The sequence below is a fragment of the Sinocyclocheilus rhinocerous genome, unplaced genomic scaffold (assembly GCF_001515625.1).
Source record: "Sinocyclocheilus rhinocerous isolate Xijiao unplaced genomic scaffold, SAMN03320098_v1.1 scaffold1696, whole genome shotgun sequence".
Classification (NCBI taxonomy): Eukaryota; Metazoa; Chordata; class Actinopteri; order Cypriniformes; family Cyprinidae; genus Sinocyclocheilus; species Sinocyclocheilus rhinocerous.
The window spans coordinates 136,522-158,930 of record NW_015628374.1 but is presented as its reverse complement, the minus strand read 5'-3'; the positions used below and the strand labels follow the sequence as shown (position 1 = coordinate 158,930).

The 22,409-nt window shown below is 35.0% G+C and overlaps 1 protein-coding gene across 1 annotated transcript in view; it reads left to right on the top strand.

Annotated features, from left to right (window-relative positions):
- gabrb2a (gamma-aminobutyric acid type A receptor subunit beta2a) overlaps positions 1–22,409 on the top strand; it is a 45,379-nt gene that overhangs the window by 8,988 nt on the left and 13,982 nt on the right. Inside the window, exons 4-5 of the mRNA XM_016549409.1 lie at positions 8,719–8,939; positions 16,102–16,184. Coding sequence (XP_016404895.1) covers positions 8,719–8,939; positions 16,102–16,184 — 304 coding nt within the window. The remainder of the gene's footprint in view (positions 1–8,718; positions 8,940–16,101; positions 16,185–22,409) is intronic.

The window sequence follows — 22,409 nt, the reverse complement described above, 5'->3', positions numbered from 1 at the left end:
TTTTACATTTAGCAAAAATATATGTTTTTTATATTAAAAACAAACAAGCAAGCCCAGCCCAGATGAGAGAAAGCGATGCAAAAGTAACGTAAAAAGTAACTAAGTACCGCAAGTTATTTTTTAGGGAGTGACACAATGTTGTAATGAATTCATTTTAAAAGTAATTTGCCCCAACATTGGTTATAAAGTAAAAAAACAAGTTAAAATATAATCTGGACTCAAAATAATGAATTGTAGTGTTGAAAGCATTGATCAAGCTCACAATTCCACCCTGTTACACAAGTGTAATTTGCATGTTTATTTAATGTTTATTGATAGAAAATGTAAAAATCGTGATTTTAAACGTGATTTTTAAATGGATCAAATGTTTGGTTACAACAGAGTTACAAAAATTACAAACCTCAAATCAAATAAATAGAAAAAAAAACTGCTAATATAATTTGCAGTTTAATATTCTGAGGTCGAGGAACATCATTTTTTAAAGGTTAACACCTCCTTTCATTGACTATTTGTTGAAAAAATGCACTACCCTATTCTCGGAAAGTGCCATTTATTTCAATGCCTGGAAAACAGAATCATCTTTTGTTTTGCGTTCTGTTCATTTCGCTTGACTTCCGTTGTGTGCCGTGGAGATGGATGTCTGCTGAACGTGATGAGTGTTGGATTTGGGTTGCGACAGGCTTAATGGAGAACTCCCAGCAGCCTCTGCGTCAGTGTCAGCTCCGTGGGAGAGACCCGACAAATGACGTCGTGTCATCCTGTCACAATCTCAGTATGATCTATCGATCTGGATATCTATCTGAAGAGCTGGCATGCTTCACTTTATCTTACGTATGCTTGTCTCTCAGATCTGGCGCGCTCTGCTGTAGATCATACTATGGCTGGATCAACAATAAGGATCTGTTTTTTTCTGCTGGCCCAGTCAGTTCAGTAGGTTTGATTTGTACGTCTTCCAACATTAAATACCCACCCACAGCAAATGATACCTTTAGCAACACATTTTGTCGGAAAATATAGATTGGTTTCTTTCCAAAAGAAATGACAACAAATATTTTTTTACGTATTTAATGTGCAATAATGCACAACTACACTGTAAAAAAAATATTTTTTAAAGTTGTACATTACTGGAGTACTTTTTACAGTCTTTCTACTCCAAATTTCACATTTAATTCAATGTTACTTGAAGTTTCTTTGTGAAATTTACTAGACATTTTCGAGTGTAGTAAATCCTACACCAATTTTTTAAATTTGTTTATAATTTTCACTCCTTTCTAATTGATGCTTCCAAGACTATCACAAATAATTCTTGCAATTTTGACAAAATCGTCTATGTTAACCAGCTAGACCATATTTATGCAGGCATAAAAACACGTACAAAGTAAACATTCATTAAGCATGACAATTCCACCCTGTTACGCACATTATTGTAAGAAAAAATGATCAAATATTTTTTAAAGACCTGAACATGTGATATGATAAAGACGTGTTATTTAACAATTAAACAACTGACATGAAATTTCCTGGCTTTTTTCATGATAACTGAGGTCTAGGTGCTATGTAACTACCATATAAGTTTCAAAACAGTCAGTCCACAGTAAAATGCACACAGCCTGCTTAAAGTAGCTGTGATTTTTCACGAACCGTTTTGACTTCCGTAAAAAGTTGACATCAGAACTACACAGTCACCGCCTTCAGTCACCACCCCGAGCACCGCCCACCGTCCCACTCTCCTTTTGCCAAACCACAGACAACATCACGTCCATACCATTGCTGAGCAACAACAACACGGAAACATGTCGAAACGGTTAACTTTAACCACGAAACCAGATCGGCTGACCTGTAACGTTACACTCTCACTCAAAGGATGGACGATCTGACAGGATTGTTACTATGAGGTTATCACATCTAACGTGTATAGTAAAGACAAACTCACCGTGTCTATCTAGTCATGATCAAGATGTATATACATTTCAATTTCAGCAGGCAACTATTTTTACAGCTACATTATTGTTCCAGCCACAATTAATCACAACAATATATATACAATTACAAATGATTATATATAAATCGTCAGTTTGTTGTTTTACACACATGCACACAGACATTATTTCATACACGACATAGTCGTGAGATGCAAGAAACATAGACATATGGCAAGAAATATGTACACGCGCCCATAACAACAAAAGACAATACCTTATTGAACCTTTTCCGATAAGAAGTGTGCGCTGCAAACGCGAGCATTTTTGACGATCGTTTCTGTCCAGTCCGCTCGTTTTATCGCGTTTAACCACAGCTATCGTCGGTTTTTTGTCTGGCAGTGGCAGCAGATATGCGATCAAATTTCTAATTTGAGGCTGTATTACGTCGATTCTGGCACCCAACATCACAACAAGATGATATTTTAAGCTCCTTACGTAGCCGAATCTGCGCTGGTTTGAATGGGACGCCTCCAGTTTCCCCTTTGTTTTGCTGCCTCCAGCTAGCGCTGTGACGTCGGCTGACCCTAGTTAGCTGTGGTTGGCCTGGCCGTGCGTCACTCAGAAAACAACAGGCCAGTCAGAAGAGAGGCTCATGAATATTAATTAGACAGGCCAAAATCGACCTGTTCTCAGCAGAGCTCCTGAGAAAGGAGCTGTAAAAATATATTGAGATGGTTTTTGGTACTTATACCGCAAATATATATTCTTAAGGACATCAAAACCTAAAATAAAACTCCAGAAAGGTGTAAAATATGGGACCTTTAATGGAAGATAAATTTGCATAAGTGTTTTAGTATATATGTGTTTATTTATTTTTTACATCACTGTAAAAAGTATTTTTCAAAATTGTACAATATTGGAGTACTTTTAAAACAGGAAAATACTATTTCAGTCTTTCTACTTCTAAATTTCACATTTAATTCAATGTTACTTGCAATTTCTTTGTAATTTTACTAGCAATTTTAGAGTGTAGCAAATCCTACACCAGTTTTTTAAAATGTGTTTATAATTTTCTCTCCTTTCTAATCTATAGGCTTCCAAGACTGTCACAAATAATTCTTGCAATTTTGACAGAATCTTGTCCATGTTAACCAGCTAAACCATGGTGTTGCATCATAAGTCCATCCTTAATGTTGAGTCCTGGTTTGGTATTTTTAAGTGCCGGCTTGCTCAAGCCAGTGGAAGGAAGTCGGTCAGTTGCAGCGAGAGTTACGGATCTGGTTCCAGTGACTTTCATTGCATGCAAAGAGCTTCTTCTCATGTCTCAGACTTCTTTAGTTGCCGATTTTTCATGTCACATAAAGAATTCATAACCGGTGCGCCCTTAATTAGTACATTTATGCTGCAGATTTAAAGACGTCCTTGATTAAATTAATGTGCACTTGCAAATTTCAGCTCTGTTAACGATGATTAAACAGCACAACCTAACAGAGGCTTTTTCACTCTTGCAGAACATCTCTGCTTCTCAAAACGCTTTAAAGGGATAGTTCAGACAAAAATTACTATTCTGTCATCCTTTACTCGCCTGCATGTTGATCCAAAGCGTAACTTACTTTCTTCTGTGGAACTTGAAAGGATACTTTCTAAATAATTTAATGCTCGTGTTCAATGCAGCTAAATACTTTTATGGTCATTGTAATTGATTGAAAAAGAACAGCAAAATTTCATCATATGAAATACTGTAAAAAAAACAAAAAAAAAACAATTATTTTGTCAACAGCCCATTATATATCAATGCACCAATGCACTATTTTCATGCATGATTCTAGCAACAGAGAAATGGTGATAAATCCACTCGGTTGCATGTGAGCTCACAGAAGCCGTGTGTTTGCGTCTCGGTTTGAGATCTATTGATGTCAAAGAAGAGTAAACAGAGCCCAAAGAGGCATCTGCTACCATCTGTGACCATAGTAATTATGCTCACATTTGGCACTGAAGCCAAGAGGAAAGTTCCAAGCCCAGGTGTTCCACATTCTGTACCCTGGCATCCACACTCCGCTCAGAAAAAATGTATATTTAACCTCTTTTCCCAAAGATGTTAATCTACAGTCAGTGTTTTCCATTTTTCTCCAGTTTTTCTCTTTGTGATTAATAACCGTAATACATCAGCATATGCTATATATGTAGTCCTGTTTCACTGTAGTACTTCACTGGAACGCTGTGTTTAAAGAGCTCAGAATGGAGGAATATCATTTGGCATAAATATCATCAAAACATTTTTTCATGCAAGATTCAAGATTCAAGATTCAAGATTTTTATTTGTCACATACATGGTTATATAGAGAATATATGACCAGCAGTGAAATGTAAGTCAGGTCCGCTCCATGGACAGTGCAATTATTAAAGAATACAATAATTGCATAGCGCAAATCCTCATTCTTTATCAGAGGCTTAGCTCATCCAAAACTGAAAATTCTGTGGATAGTTTACCCAACCTCATGCTGTTCCAAACACGATCTTTCTTACATGGAACACAAAAGCAGATATTTAGCAGAATGTTCATGTTGCTCTTTTCCATACGATGATTGAAGTGGTCCACGCGTCTTGCGTACTGTATTTCAAGTCTTCTGAAATAAAATGATAGCTTTGTGTGAGGAACATTCATCAATTTATCCATGAAATCTGACTTCTTGTATCCATGCAATGCACAAAAAGCAATGACATTTAGCGTTATTGACCAGTGTTGGGAAAGTTACTTTATAAAGTAGTGCATTATAATATTGCATTACTCATGAAAAAGTAACTAATTGTGTTGCTTTTTATGGAAAGTAATGCATTACGTTACTTTTGCGTTACTTTTTGTCAGCTGGGCTGGGCTTGCTTATTATTTTTTCTTATAACAAAAAACACAAAAGTTATATTTTTGGCAACTGTAAGGGCACCAAAAGTGAAGTTAATAAGCCTCAGACTAAAGGAAGTGCCTCTGTTTTCTCAGATTTCTCTCAACACGGGGACAGGAGAAGTGTGAGTGAATAAATGGGAAAACAAAGTAACTTGCATTACTTATTTGAAAAAGTAACTCGGATATTCCGTTGTAAATTTAAAAGTAATGCATTACTTTACTAGTTGAAAAAAAGTAATCTGATTATGTAACTCGCGTTACTTCTAATGTGTTACTGTACATAACATACTGTATATAAATTTGAGTTTTGAGGTCTCTGGTGGAAGACTAGTTTTTTTTAGTGACTTTCATTTTTCACGTCACACAAAACTATCATTTTTTTTCACATGGATCACTTTTATGGTGCTTTTTAGTTCCCTTTCTTGCTTGAAAGCTGCTGGTTCATATTTGCTTTCATTTTATGCTTGAGAGCAGCATGAATATTCTTTATAACGTCTCTTTCTGTTTCCCTCGAAGGAAAGCAAAGTTGCGTTCCGATTGACAAGGTCCCTACGGAGTATTCACTCTTCTCTGCTCCCTGTCGAAGATGACAAAATGAGTTATTTCTGCAAATTCATAAATGTAATGTAATATAAATGACCATACTTTCATTTAATATATATCTGTATATAACACATTCATGTGTTATTAATTTAATGCAAATAAATTAGACGGTGCTTAATTGAGTGTTGCGTTGATTAATAATAAAATAAACTTGATTTAGTTATATTAGATGTGCATTTGATCTTATTTAACCATTGCACTTTATACCTGCAAACAGCCACGTACAAACCACACCTGGGATTAATTAAACTCAATAAAGATGAATTTTTACCTGGTTTATTTCAGTCAAATGTCTTTAAGTACTGGAGTGATGCTAATTTACACAGTGGGTGAATTTCCTTCTCCACTTCCTGTGAAGTGATGTATCGATGCGCCCTTATTCTCTATGCGTTTGGACTGAACATGTTCACTCCCTTTGGACTGGAATCTCACAGGATGGTGGAATATACCCTGTGAAGTCCACTTTGCAGTTCACTTTCGGTTAATTGAAATGCACCTTAAATGATAGAGGTTTTGTTGCACACAAGAAAGTAAGTCAGACAATTGTGAGACAACTATGAGAAACCATAAAATCGTTAATTTGGCCCTTCATTCGTGTGTTCGGTTCATGCATGTGAACATCAGCGGCTCGTCGGTCTTCGGTCCGAGTCGAACTGTTTCCTCAGTTCAGTGTCTGCTGGAGGAACTGGAGCGCTGAATGATTCATTCATCACAGGATCAGATACGACGCTATTTCTGCTCATTTCCAGTCGGAGTGACTCTCAGGCATTTGTAAGTGAGTTTTGATTGAGTAACTTGTAGATCTGTGCTGCTCGAGCCGTGAACTGATTCATCCGGTTCACTAAATAGAACCGGTTCAAAAGAATGATTCGTTTGGGAACCGGACATCACTCTGGACCATGTGCCTGAGGCTCTGGATTACAGGTAATAATGTTTTAAATAATGTTCAGTTTCTTGCACAGACTGATCATTTCGCTTCATAAGACCTCAATATATCATCAGGAGTCACTGGTATTTTGTGCTCCTTGCTTTTTTTTACTTTCAAAATGACAGTAGCCATTGACTTACATTTAATGAACCACCAATGTCCATGAATTCAACTAAAAGTCCTCTTCGCTGTTCTGCTAAAGAGAAAAAGTCACCTACATCTTGGATGGCATGAGAGCGAGTAAATTAACAGCACATTTTAATTTTTGGGTGAACTGTCCCTTTAAGAGTTTGCTGAAGTGACTCTGATGCTTCTCCTGAGGGAAACCTGCAGCGTGATGCTCAGCACCATCCTAAACCTCCTCTACGCATAATGACAAATGCTGGAGATGGGAGGATATTATGAGAGTCGACGGCTGATGATGGACCATCTGCATGCTCATTAGGGGTTTTATAGTCATATCTTGGTTATCAGTAATTTGGATTCTTATCAGTCTAGTCTAAAAGAAATGTGGTGCAAAAAATTATATTTGTGTACAGGATCTGTCATGGAGAATTGTGGTGTGCGTATGTGTGTTCAGATGTGTTTAGCGTGTGCTTGCTCATGCTGAAGTTGCACATGCAGGACAGTGTGAGTCGCAGCTGGTTCTTCCATTGGCTTTTGAATCAGAGCGAGGTTTGGTCCTTTAATGCCTGAGAGTAACTTTATCAAGTGTGCTGGTTATTTTTGGCCAGTTTTAAGAGTTCCCTCACAGGTCACCGCTGGAGAAGCACGGAGAGATAAATATTGGGCTAGAAACCGCTTGCCAGCGTTCAGCCAGCCCACTGCCCCCTCAATCTCTGGCCACGCTGATAAACACATCCACAGCACTCCCGAAAATCAGGGGCATTTCATCCCAGGAGGCAAGAGAAAAGTGCATGCTCAAAAACAGTTCGGATGAGAAAATAATGGATGGTACAGAATTAAAATGAGAAATTTTTACAAAATATGAGCATAAAACATCAGCTGATGCTTCACTGTGATTGACTGATTAGACTGTCAGTGGGACAATGCTCGTCAACATATCGGCCTGAATGTGTCAGACGGGTGGGAATGGATGGGCTAATTACAGAGTAAACATCTCACACACTCAGACCTCATCACTTGTGCTCACATCCGAACTTGTAATGACTTGAAACACAGAGTGATTTGTGAGCGAGGCGGTTTTTAGTGAGCACTCAGCTGGGTTAAATGAAAAGGTGCATCTGCGAGCCTGACACCACCTGCAGTGTTTCCACAGGATTTGTTGACTAATGATCTGAAAGTAATGATCAACAACAGTTAGTAGTAACTAATCAAGCAGACAATATATATTCTTGGTACAGTATTATTAGCTCTTATTTTATTAGCAGCTTGATGAGACATTGATCATGTGTCTTGGGACTGAAAATTATTAAATAAACATAATTTGCTTCATGTGGTAACATCTAAATCAATGAATTAATTGAAGTAAATGTAGTTATTTCAAATTAAATTAATTCATATTTACATTTTAAATTAATATTATTTAAATGTTAGTTTTATTTTATGGAATTGATCATTTTAATCTGCAAGCATGCGTGGAATTGATCAAAAGTGACAGTAAAGACATTTATAATGTTATGTTCCTGTTTCAAACGATTGCTGTTCACTGAATTTTCTATTCGTCAAAGAATACTGGGAAAAAAAATGTTTCATTGTTTCCACTAGAATATTTAGCAGCACAACTGTTTTCAACATTGATTATACTAAGAAATATTTCTTAAACAGCAAATTATCATGTTAAAATAATTTTAAAGCATATTAAGCTAGAAAATGATTATTTTATAGTATAATAGCATTTTATAGTATTACTGTTTTTCTGTATTTCTGATCAAATAAATGCATTATCGGTGAGCAGAGATTTCTTTCCAATACATACCAAAAAATAAATAAATAAATAATCTTACTGACCTCAGCCTTTTGAATGGTAGTGTACATACATTAAGACACGGCAAGAAAACTAAACTAAAGGATTCGATCAGGAGGAAAGAGCTCCTTAAAGTAACATTTGTACAGTGTTTTAAATATTAATATTAAATACTTAAATATTAATCACAGTATAGTTTTAAATATTAACCTCAGTCATATTAGTATTAAATATTGATGTAAACATATAAAAATATTATAGTGATGGCTACATGTTCATAGTGTAAGTCACATGCCCATATTTCTCTAAATATCTGGAAACATCAAATTGAACATGAGCTGAAAACCCAAATGCAGAGAGAGATAGGAAGAATGTTGTATTTCCCAGTAGTCTTCATGATCTCATCTTCTCCAAATGTTCCTCTTTTTTTTTTTAGGACTACACCCTGACCATGTATTTCCAGCAGGCTTGGCGAGACAAGCGCTTGTCGTACACAGAGATCCCTCTGAATCTAACCTTGGATAACCGCGTGGCTGACCAGCTGTGGGTGCCCGACACCTACTTCCTCAACGATAAGAAATCCTTCGTTCACGGAGTGACAGTCAAGAACCGAATGATACGCCTGCATCCCGACGGCACCGTGCTCTACGGATTAAGGTACGTCCGTTGAGGTCATCGCCATTGTCGTTATCGACCCGTAATCACGTTTGACTCCTCTCATCATTCTGTCAATGCAAACTATTTGCAAACCACCCACATAACGCGTTCATGACGTGTTCAGAGGCCTGTTTTTATTTTCCCTGGCTGCTGATGCATTATGCCGGTGTAAGTGACTCAACATCGCTGTCTATGTTTAGAAGGGATGAAATTGTTGTTGCTAATTCCAAAGCTGTGCATTGTGCGTTCTGTTCCTCAGCCTGACAGCAGTGTCCTTATCAGAAGAGTGCTTAAAAATTAAATATCTGCATTGCAGCAGATAATTCACTGTTGTTAAGGCGACCAAAATCAATAAATATAATTTATAACGCTTCATTATGTAAGTGCCCACTTACATAAGCTATTTTTACATAACAAACTGCATGCAGAAATACTAAATGCACATGATGAAACATTGATGGGAATGTGTGAGAGTGCTGTGACCTGGCCCGCAGAACATTGCTTTCGGGACTGCCAGCATGCTACTTTGTCAATGGAGACCTTCGCATGTGAGACAGCACCGGCTGCGGCCGCATGTGTGTGTGTGTGTGAGCATGTGTTGAGGAGGCAGTAATAGAGCGTTCTCTTTTGTGACATCTTAAATTTAGTGCGAATCTGTGCTTTGTTGCAGTTTGACACAAAAGAGTGTTGGAAGATGGGCTTTCTGGGTTTGTGAATGCGTATGGGAGTGTGTGTTTGTGATGAGTGGCGGTGTGTTGTCTGTGTTTCTTGGGTGCCCTGCTCCACTAAGCCTGCCAAAGCATGTTCCTCAATTACCAGGAGAAGAAGAAAATAACAGCACTCTTCTATAGCTGTCTGTGAGAGCCCAGTCTGACAATTTAGCACAGGCAGGTAGATCTGATTATCTTGCTCCTAAAAGACTTCAACCAATAACACGGACTCTGGCCAGGAGATGAAAATACACAGGCTTAAATACAATTTCTGAGTCATAATACGACAAGTGAATCATGTTACAGCTTAGCAGTCTGTGTCGTCCTTGTTTTAATGGACTAATGTCAAAATATTTTCTATTATTATGCCAAAGATATTTTCATATTCATTTAGTTTCAAACTGAACTTTCATTGTTTGGAGCCTTTAAAGATGCAAGAAACTTTCTTATGCATTGTACAGTGTTGATTTAAAATCAATTGTAGGGTATTTGATCCGCATTGCTGCTTATTCTGGACAAGAATCATCCACTTAAACACAAAAAGACTGTCAGACTGACATGTAAAATGATATCTGTTTAATTTTTATTTAAATAAAAAAAAATTGCTAATGAATGAATCAAACAAAACTTTTAGTGTCATTCAATCCAGTGATTAGTTCTTTCCCAAAAACGTATTGTGTTGACCCTACCCTTACGAAAATTAACCATGGTTTTATTAAAGGTAAAGTTAAGTAACCATGTTTTTTTTTTTGGCGGATTGATTAGCATTTGTATAATCAGTTTTATTACAAATACCATTGCTAAACTACTGTTAGTGTAGCAAAACTACGGTTCATTTGTGGTCATGGTTTAACTATAGTAACCATGGTTTTTTGGTTTTATTTATAGTAAAACCATGGTTAATTTTCATAAGGGTATTACTTTTTTAAACACTACTCTGTTTCCATATGTACTGATAAAAAACCTGTATGCCTTCACTCCTGGAAGTTGTGTAAATTCAGCCAATGAGATCAAATTTGCCAGATCGAAAGTGCCTTCTGCTTTTGTGTGCAATGTGTATAAAGAAACCATTGCTATCTTAGGCTGAGACTAGTGTCGGATAGACTCATTTGTTTAAATGTAAACAAAATGTCTTCTGTCTGAATTAAACCAACATTTCAAATATAGTTTTAGCAGTGATCAGCTTTTTGTGTTGTGATGTGTCCCATTCACAGCGTTTTAGTACACAGCATCAGTTGCTTTTGATATAAACATGTGCCAAATGCAAAAAAAATAAAATAAAGTTAATTAAATCAATGTGCATATACAGACTAGGAATGTGCATTAAGATAGTGTGAAGCATAGCATTAAAAATACCAACGTCATGGGTTTGATTCCCAGGAAATGCATGAACTGAAAAAATATGTGTTTTGAATGCAATATAAGTTGCTTTGGATAAAAGCATGTGTCAAATGCAAAAAATTAAATCAAGCTATTAACCACCAACTATTTGTTTTTAAACATAAATGTACAGAATTTTTGCAAAAAAAATACTAATATAAAAAAAAACATTCTCATGGGGAGGCAGAACAAGGACATGTCACATAAAGATCAGAGCATTTACTTTTATATTACTTTAATATAGATTTCTTTTGTGATCCTGCTAGGCCGCTATTGACAGTATCAGACATAAAAGTGTGAGAGAAGGACGTGGTATTGAATTCTGCTACCAGTTCAGCTATTTTCCTTGCAGTGATGCCTCTCCTATCTGAGTTTTCCTGTTGTTGCTGGTATATTCACCTACCTTTACACAGAAAGATAGCACAGTTATGCGTGATTACACAAAATAAAATAATGCCTGCTATAAATAGAAGCTGTCCTATTCTGCCCTTAGACATCTTCAAGTCGCTGGAAAAAAAAAGTAACACCAGCCAATGCAATTCACCTCCATATAATAGGCAACCTTTTCTGTAAATGAGAATTAATGATAATGTCTCCATTTTATTGTGTGGCTCATTCACTGTAAATGAGAAGGTAAACAGAAGACCTCTTCTTCTCTCAGTCACTATGTGTAGTAATTTAGATTTGCTTAAGTCCATTATGTCCTAAATTAGTCAGCTGCATTTAGACAGAAGTGGCCCTAACTGCACTGTAACGCTTCTTAATTGGGCCTAGTACATAGCCTTGCTGAACACCTCATAGTGTGTGCTTAGCGAGTTATATTGCATTCAAAGTACACATTTTATCAGTTCATGCATTTCCTGGGAATCAAACCCAATGACCCTGGTATCTTTAATGCTATGCAGAAACACTTTCTAGTGCACATTCCTAGTCTGTGTGTGCACATTATATGTGTATGCGCACTCAAATGACTTTCCATGTCTGTTGACATCATCAGGTGTTTTTGTTTTGTTTTGTTTTTTAGCCCCTTCACTTCAACCATATAGCTACCATTTTTCACCATCGAAACAATCGCTATACTTTTTAAACCTCTGGTGTTGTTCACGTTGTGGTCAAAAATGACCGATTTTTTTATTTAAATGAAATGTACTATATTTTATATAACAACTATGCTGTTTTTATTTAATATTTTTATATAATATTTTATGGTACTAAATTATATTTACTGAATAGTTATGACCCTTTTTTTTTTTTACCTGTTAACCACTTTTTCAGCATAGATCTGAAAATGAAATTTCCAACTTAAAGCGCACTCAAATGACTTTCCATGTCTGTTGACATCATCAGGTGTTTTTGTTTTGTTTTGTTTTTTAGCCCCTTCACTTCAACCATATAGCTACCATTTTTCACCATCGAAACAATCGCTATACTTTTTAAACCTCTGGTGTTGTTCACGTTGTGGTCAAAAATGACCGATTTTTTTATTTAAATGAAATGTACTATATTTTATATAACAACTATGCTGTTTTTATTTAATATTTTTTATATAATATTTTATGGTACTAAATTATATTTACTGAATAGTTATGACCCATTTTTTTTTTTACCTGTTAACCACTTTTTCAGCATAGATCTGAAAATGAAATTTCCAACTTAAACTATAGTAAAGCTTGCTGATTTACGACAAAGCAACAAATGCTTAACTTAACTTAAGATCTCTTTTTAAAGAAGACATTTGGCTGAAGATTATTATTGAAGTCAAATTTTTCTGTCAAGAATGAATGAACAGCACCAGAGGCTTAAAAAAAAATCACATTCCAGTAGTTTAGTTTGCAAAATCCTTGATGCAATTCAGGACTACCATTTTGGCTGCCGTGTTTTCAGCTCTTCCTCTCGCCACCATCATAATGTAATTTAGTCAGACCCCTGCGTGGTGTGTTGCAGCACAAGCCTTAGTAAACAAGGTCGTTTGGAATAAAGGTACACATGCTGCCTTGGGGTCTGTACCCAACCCTTACATGAACCTGTGCGGTGCGCGGGGAACCCGTAACGCTGCGGCCCGCCAATGATAGATGGATAGATGAAGTCTAGTGTGCTGGTAAAGAGAGCGCTCTTGAATGCATGTGGATGAGAAGACATCGGCGTTGGTGGGTTTCAATGCAGGGAAGTAGCAGTCTAACGGCACTAGAGAGTAAACAGCCCCGACTTTTATTCCTCAGACCCTTTTCAAGCAGATACAAGCTGCCAGAGGCGTTAAGCGGCACTAAACCGGTGAGGGTCAGGCCTAGCTTCCTTCTACTCTTAATATATTGAGCCAAGCCTCTTCAAGCGGATACAAATCAAGCAGTGAGTGGTTGGGGGCAATAATAACACCTGACAAATAAATCATATTAGCCCCCTCTGATGAAAAAACACACATCCAGGTTGCTTTAATATGGATTTGTTCCTTCATTTTCTCCTTTATATCGTACTAATTCTTCTTTCTCTCAGGAATAATGCATGTTTAAAGGAAAAGTCTTAAGTGGCACCTATATTACAATTGTACAAAGCAAGTCCTCAACTAGACAAAATTATTGTTGAAATAGTATTCATTATTACCAGTTTTAATTCAAAAGCATCAAAACTTTAAACAGAAATTATACATTATTATATATTTTCTTCAAACTGAATATAAGTCTCTTCTGCTCACCAAGGCTGCATTTATTTGATCAAAACTACAGTAAAAACAGTGAAATATTATTATAATTTAATCTCTGTGAATATAATGTCGAATGTAATTTATTTCTGAGATGCGCAGCTGTATTTTCAGCATCATTACTCCAGTCTTCAGTGTCACATGATCTTCAGAAATCATTCTAATATGCTGATTTGCTGCCCAAGAAACATTGCTGATTCACAGATGAATAGAAAGTTAAAAAGAACAGCATTTATTTGTAAGATTATAAATGCCATTACTGTCACTTTATGCTTAATGCATCCTAGATGAATAAAAACATTAATAATTTATTTTAAAAAAATGACCCCAGACTTTTGAACAGTATTGTCTAATCAGTTGTTCTTAGACAGATGGAAAACTGAACCGAGCGTGTGCTGAATAAATGTCATCATTCAAGCTTGTTGATGATTAATGAAAGTCAGTGTCATGAATGGTCCCCGTGCCAACAGAGAGAAAAAGAGACATGTTGTATGTAGTGAAAGAACGATGGACGATGGAAAGAGAAGGAGAAGATGAAAGGGTTAACAATGGTAAGGAATGATGGAGGAATCGAGAAATCGAGAGAAAGAGGCTAATCAACTCCACCTCGAGTACTTCTCACAGCTTTCCAGCAGCACGCTTCCAGAAACACCAGACCTCATCAGCTGGAGGAACCAGTGACTCTCTCATCCATCCATCTCGTAGACACCGAAACGCACTGAGACTTTTGCTGATGATGTAGAGACCTATAAATAGCCTGTTATTTTTACCTCTGCCATCTTGGCCTAATTTCCTGATTTCCCAGAGCTCCCAGTTCTTCCAGTGCTTCCTGTGGAGTTGTGATTGTGGGACGATGCAGTAGGAACCTCAGGAGTATTGATGTTTTTAGCATGCTGATTTATGACCGGGAAGAAAGAGAAAGAGGCTTGCTGACAAATCAGAACTCTATACGGTAAAAATAGCAACCCACAAAAATAAAAAAAATTGCTTTACATCGAATCAAAAAGAGCAGAATTTATTTGAAACAGATTTTTTTTTGTAACATTATGAATGTCTTTAACATCACGCTTGATCAGTTTAATGCATCCTCGCTGAATAAAAGTATTCATTTCTTTCACAGAAAACAATCTTACTGACCCCAAATGTTGATGAGGCTTGTTCTCGCTATGCTGACAAACCATAATAAACCATAACCTACATGATAAAAATTGCAAAAATGTGAAAGCATAAGCTTAAATGCTGCTTTAAATCAAATCAAAGTTGTACTAAACTCGCAACCTGCAGTCACAAGTTCTACTTTTTAATATATATATATATATATGTATATATATATATATTTATTTTTTTTAATTTAAATTTTTTTATTTTATTAATTAATCATAATGAAAACTGACTGATGGTAACTCACAAAATTGAGTAGAAATATGAAATTATTTATTAAAATTAAAAGCAGAATGATTTATATTTATATTTATAATGTTTCATAATATTGAAGTTATTTATAATTCATGATATTTATATGTAAATAAAATGAAATGTATCACAGTATCCACAAAAATATTAAAAAGCACGACTGTTTTCAACATTGATAATACTCAGAAATGTTTGTTGAGCAGCAAATCAGCATATTATTATGATTTCTGAAGATCATGTGACACTGAAGACTGGAGTAATGATGCTGAAAATACAGCTGCGCATCACAGAAATAAATTACAGTTTAACAGATATTCACATAGAAAACAGCTGTTTTAAATTATAATAATATTTCACAATATTACTGTATTTTTGATAATTTGATTGAAATTGAAATAAACACAGCCTTGGTGAGCATAAGAGACTTCTTCCAAAAAATTTGGATTTCGAATTGAGTTATGCGCTAAATTATTAAAGATAAGCAGTTCTTCAGATGAAGTTTTAACCACCCACATGAAGTTCAGAGGCATCTATTAAATTGTATTTTCTAGACCTCGTTTTCATTTGCTGTGAGAATGGCCTTGCTGCTGCAGTTGGGTCAGACTCAGAGGAGTGTGTTTCTTCAGGTAACGAGGGCTTTGGTTGTCCACTCAAGATTAATACTTGCTCATTATACCATTTACTTACATTTGGCAGACACTTTTATCAAAAGCAACTTGCATTGCATTAAAGGTAGTACACAATTTATCAGTTCATGCATTGCCTGGGAATCAGACCCATGACCTTGGTGTTGCTGATGCTGTTCTCCAGTGTTTGAGCAACAGGAACGTAGTTTAAAGACCGATCTGCAGCCTTTTTGTAGGTGAGCCAGCAGTGTGGATGTTTAGATGAGGGAGGAGGGCTGCTCTTGTCCTTGAGAAGCGTCAGTAATCCCCACAGTCCCCTGTCTCTGCTCTGTATTCAGGATCACCACCACCGCGGCCTGTATGATGGACCTGCGGCGATACCCGCTGGACGAGCAGAACTGCACGCTGGAGATCGAGAGCTGTGAGTGCTGCACCTTCTGGCCTTCTTCACCCACAGCACCAGATCTATGCATCTGCTTTTCATGATCACCCTCACTAGAGGTCAACTGATATTGTTTTTGGATTTGGATTTCTAGTACTTATTTTTATGATAACCAATAGGCAGAATTATTTATTTTATTTTATAAAAAAAAAAAACATAATGAAAAATAATTACATTTATTATTATTATTAAAAGCAATAAAATATGTAATAATATGTAATGATAATATTAATTAGTATAATTACTATTAATAATAGTAAATAGTAATGATAATAGTAATTTATATATAGTATATTATTATGAAATATGTAATAATAACAACAACAACAATAATTATTATAATTATAATATTAAAATTATTATTATTATTTACTGATAACCAGTATGCAGCATGATTTTTATTTTACTTTATTTTGTTTTATTACAATTTTATTTTATTTAACATTTTATTAAAATATTGAAAACAATAAAATGTGTAATAATAATAATAATAATAATTTATATTATATTATAATTATTTTTGTTGTTGTTTTTAATATATTTATTTATGCCATATATAAAATAGTAATAATAATAATAATAATAATAATAATTTACTATAACCAGTATGCAGAAGGGTTTTTATTTTAGATTGTTTTATCAAAACATAACATAATATAGAAAAATATTATTAAAAACAATAAAACATGTAATAATAATAATAATAATAATGTATATTATAATGGCATTTGTTGTTTTTATTTTTTTAATTTATTAAAGAAAATAATGGCATTTGTTGTTTTTATTTTTTTAATTTATGCCATAAAGAAAATAGCATTAATAATAATAATAATAATATGGTGGCAAATGTAATTTCATGTTTATGTTAGACTGTAACTATGTAACATTAAGCTTGAAATACTGTGCATTTCACATTTGAGAGTGAACGGCTGTTCAGTAAACATTTTCAGAATCATTTTCATAAGCAATGCATTAAGAAAGTCACTCTCCCTGAACTGTCTTGTTTCTTGTTGAACACACAGTGCTTTAATGGTGTTGTTGGGGTCTGTTCTGCAGAAACCCACCAAATGCTGGCATCGATCTCTAAACCCGATATTACAGAACCGATTAAATAGAAAAGTACGTTAAAAACATAGGCTCAAGCGATTATGTGTTATCTGTTACCCCGACGCGTCTGATGATCTGTTTTTCAGCTGTGCCGTGACAGCAGTGCTAAATGATGCATTTACAGCCATAACAACAGCTAATCATCTCCCTCTTTATCAAGATCAATGGGCTTTCTATTTTGTCATTATTGCCTGTAATTGTGTGTAACGCAATTTTTCTTGTAATAAAACTGAAAGACACAGGAGAAGAATGCGAGGTCTTCTCAGTGTTTATCTCTGTCCCTGGAGTGCTGGATTACAGCGCTGTGATGTGATGCTCCGGCGCAGGCTTCTCGTTTCATCATTAAGTTGCCAGAAGCGTTAAGCAGCACAGAAACACTGAGGGTCAGGCCTGACTTCCTTCAGCTACCAATACACTGCGCTGTTTTCTCTTGCTCCCTCGTTCTCTCGCTCCAGCCCTCCATTTCTGGCTCTTTTCCCTCTCCTTTCACTCATTCCCTCTCAGGGTTATTATAGTTAACTAAAACTAAAACCATAAAAAAACATTTTCGTTTCTTGAGATAAAATATAAAAAACGTCAATTTATTTTTATTTCATCTAGTTGCTAAAGCAACTTGAAATATTAACTTGATATACTAAAATGACTGAAATAAAAATGAATAAAATATATAAATAAAACTAATGAATAAATAATAAATAACAACTAATAACAAATGACAAAAAGCACAACAAAATTACTAAAACTATCTAAAATTAAAATGAAAGCAAAAAATGTAAAAATAAAAACAAATTCAAAATATTAATAAAAACTAATAGTATCTCAGTGATATTCAAATAACACTGTTCTCTTTAAAGGTGTTGCAAAATTCAGAATTTAAGAATCTTTTATTTCATAAGTGTACATTTAAATTGAATTGGCAACATCAGGGTTGCCAGGTCTGCATAACAAAAACAGCCCAATCACATTCCGGTGGAAATTGGCAAAAATCTAAAATCACTCCAAAATCACATTCGCATTCTATAAATACAACCCACGGCAGCAGTATAAAAACAGCCCAATTCTGTGGGAAAAACGTGGACTTGGCAACACTGGGCTACATGCCCCATAGGATGTTGCATTGAAAGTTATGTTGAAATAACTAGTCAAAACATAAATTATTACATCAATAATTTTGACTAAATATTCATATTTATTCCTCATACAGTATGTACAGTATTTTTAGACATCACACCTAACGTTCACATAGTGAAAACAATACTGCCATCAAAAAAGATGTACATTTTTCCATAAAGCATCACAAATGGCTATCATTGCTAGATAATTGTATAAAAATGTTCAAAATGTAAATCAATTTATTTTATACACACACACACACACACACACACACACACACACACACCATAGACTGTATAAAAACATGGACGTAGTGTCCGTGACGTCACACGTAGATTTCCGAAGAACGTTTTTGAAGCTCAAAAGTGGGCGGAGGCGGCCGTCGCCATCTTGGCAGCCGCGCGTCACTCCCGGATAATCGAAAATGGGCAAAGAGGTGGGAGCTGGCTGCTGAAACCACACCCACCTAGCTCGACGGAGGTGACAGCAGCGGCAATCCACCTGTCACTCAAGTGGCCACGCCCTTAATTATGCAGAACTTTAAGGCTTAATATAATTTAAACGGATGAGTTATAAAAAAATCCCCCCCCCTCACAGTTGTCATGAAGGGCAAAATTAGCTATATAGACCAAAATCATTTTTTGAACCAGGCTGTAAACATGTTTTTTTCTGCTGTAAAGTTAGGCATTTTAACATGGGGAGTCTATGGGATTGACTCCCTTTTGCAGCCAGCCTCTAGCGGTTGATTGATGAATTACAGTTTAAGTCACTTCCTTGTTGGCTTCAGGAGAGAGAGCGGGAGGTTGCCACTTGACACACACACACACACACACACACACACACACACACATATATATATATATATATATAGAGAGAGAGAGAGAGAGAGACAGAGAGAGAATGTAATATATATAAAATAAACGGAAGAGCATTCTTCCACTATGACAATTGATTACAATTACTAATTACAATTATTAAATAAATTATATAATACACATATATAAAAAATAAATACAGAATCTATATACATTTAATTCAAATTTCTTTAGGTAGAATTTCAAATATTGATCATTAATACCAGCAAATGTTTCTAAAAGTGTCTCATATGTTGCTGATGAAAAATGGAATGCATTTTTAAAAAATTCAAATTCAAATCGAATTCCACTGGCGTTCCCCTGGCAACCCTGCTTTCTGTCATTTTCTCTCCCACACTCACGTTTCTTTTCCCGTGTCTGCACACAATCGTGTGTTTTTCCCGTAGTTATGTCAGTGCAGAAGTGAACAGAAGTGTTTTCACGCGGGCTAATGAGACACAAGCTTTAGCCTCCTTTTTCCTGATCAACTTGAGTCTTGATGCATCTTTAATAGCGGCAGCTCTCGGCTCGAGTCGCTCACCTCTGATGTGGATGCCTTTTCCTCTGCTTTCTCTCAGGGCCCCGAGAGAATAATGGAGCTGTAGCAGTAAATGTGATCTGTTGACAGTAATCAGCCATTCAATTGACAGAATCAGACGCGGTGGCGCAGAGATAATAGATTTAATGGAAGTGAAACACCAGTCCAACAGTAGTTTTCTCTAGAGTCCTCGGCTCTTTCTCTCTTGTGCTTTCTCGCTTTCGTCTGCTCTCCGTTTAAAAGCCTTTTCAGACAGCGGGGTGAACACGACACAACCTGTGATGGTCTCCAAACGCTCCCACGCTAGGAAGACACATCTTATGATTGTCACATGGCTCAAGCTCTTGTCGTATTTACCTCACGCTGCTCTCTGGCCCATTATACCGAATGAGAAAGCCGTATTTGTTATCTTTGTATTAATGCTTTATGAGGCCTACAGATTTGCTGGCCTTTTTAAGTCTGTACCTGGTTGCCAAGTCATGCAGAGATAACTCCCTTGAATATGAAGAAATCAGAAGCTCACCGTTAATTATTCAATACACTAAATAGGTCACTGGTTCTCATTATAAGTTGCACGCAGACAAACTGGTGCAGATGGAGAAGGAACCTCAGCGAGGACGGAGAACTAGCAAACACACAGATTCCTTCACGGATTTGTGGATGTGCGTCTGTTTCATAAACATAATTTAATGATCAGTTGTTTTGAAATCTAAATGTCACCGTCAATATTTACACTGCACTTTCCATGAATATGTGCACTTTGGGATCCTGTTGGTTTATGTAAAGTATTACAAACACGAATCCCACGCTTTTTGTTGGATATGTTAGATAAACTGTTATATCTAGAAATATAACCTAACATGAAACAGAGCTGGTTTCAAGAGTCTGTTCCCCCTTTAATTAAAATGCTGATTTTAGTCTGTCCCACCACAGAGGCTGAACTTCTTGAATTAAAATGTTCACACAACATCATAATTTTGACAATATACTAAATACATTTTTCACTAATTGTGGAAAAACACATTTTAAACTAACTGATGTTACTGCCAGGGTTACTATAAGGGTGTAGAGTTTAGTAGAGATGCTATGACCTACTAGTGCTGTTAAATCGATTAATCACATCCAAAATAAACGTTTGTGTTTACATAATATATGTGTGTGTACTGTGTATATTTATATGTATATATAAATATACACACACACATGTATTATTTAAGATATATATATATATATATATATATATGATATATATTTACATTTATATATAATATAAATCATACATACATATGAATATATATATATATATATATATACACATGTAAAATAAATATATACATGTATGTGTGTGTATTCATATATGTACATATAAATATACACAGCACACACACATATATTATGTAAACACAAACGTTTATTTTGGCATATATATTTGACAGCACATGTCCCTACCAATATCCAGCAAATACTAAATGTTCTCTAGAAATAATTTTGATCAAACAATTAAATGTCTGTTGTCTGCTGTTATGTTCCCACCAATGCCAGAATCAAACCTACACCCTTGCTATAGTTAACTAAAACTGAATCTAAATTTAAAACCATTAAAAAACGAATATTTCATTACTTGAAATAAAATAAATATTAACTGAAATAAAACAAAAAATGCAACAAAAATAAATCAGTTTAAGTTTAGCTGAGTTTGTACTAAAATAACATATATAACATATAATTTATTTATTTATTTTAACTACTAAATGTAAAACTACTATATATTACAACTAAAAATTTGCAAAAATTAAAAAAAATTACTAAAACTTTAACTAAAATTGAAAACAAAAAAATATAAAAATAAAAACAGATTCAAAATATTCATAAAAGCTATAGTAGTATCTGAATGATACTAAAATAACACTGGCTACTGCATGATCAAAGTAACATTATTTTTTAAATTTTTTATTTTTTTTACACATAAATAACCTTATTCAATTTTTTTGTTGATTGCACTTGTCCATCTCAAACTTCAACCCTGTTACCCAAAATATTGTAGGAAAAAAACAAACATTGAATGAATATTTATCTTTATTTTTTGGAAAAATATAACAATAACTTAAAAAAAAAAAACGTTTGGTCCCACCTAGGGATATGCCGGTATCAAATTTTCATGTTGCGATTAATTGCTAATGCTTTTATCACGGTATACGGTATTATCACGATACTGAAATTTAGTTTTAAAAAAAAGTGCTGTCATAATACAGTATAACAGGTTTAATAACTTTTTTCTTATAACAAAAATAACTGAACATTTAAATGCAATAAAGCAATACAGAAAAATATATAAAGTTAAAAGTTTTACACAGATTAAAGTGCAAAAGAACTATAAAGACCAATAGGTATCACTTTACAATAAGACCTCATTAGTTAACCTTAGTTAATACATTAACATTCACAATGAGCAATAGCATTTGCTACTGAAGTTATTAATCTTTGTTTAAAAAAACACAAGTCTTAGTTCATGTTAGCTCATTAAATAACACAGTTACGACTTTCGATTTTAACAACCTATTATTAAATATTGAAATACCTAAGATTAATGAA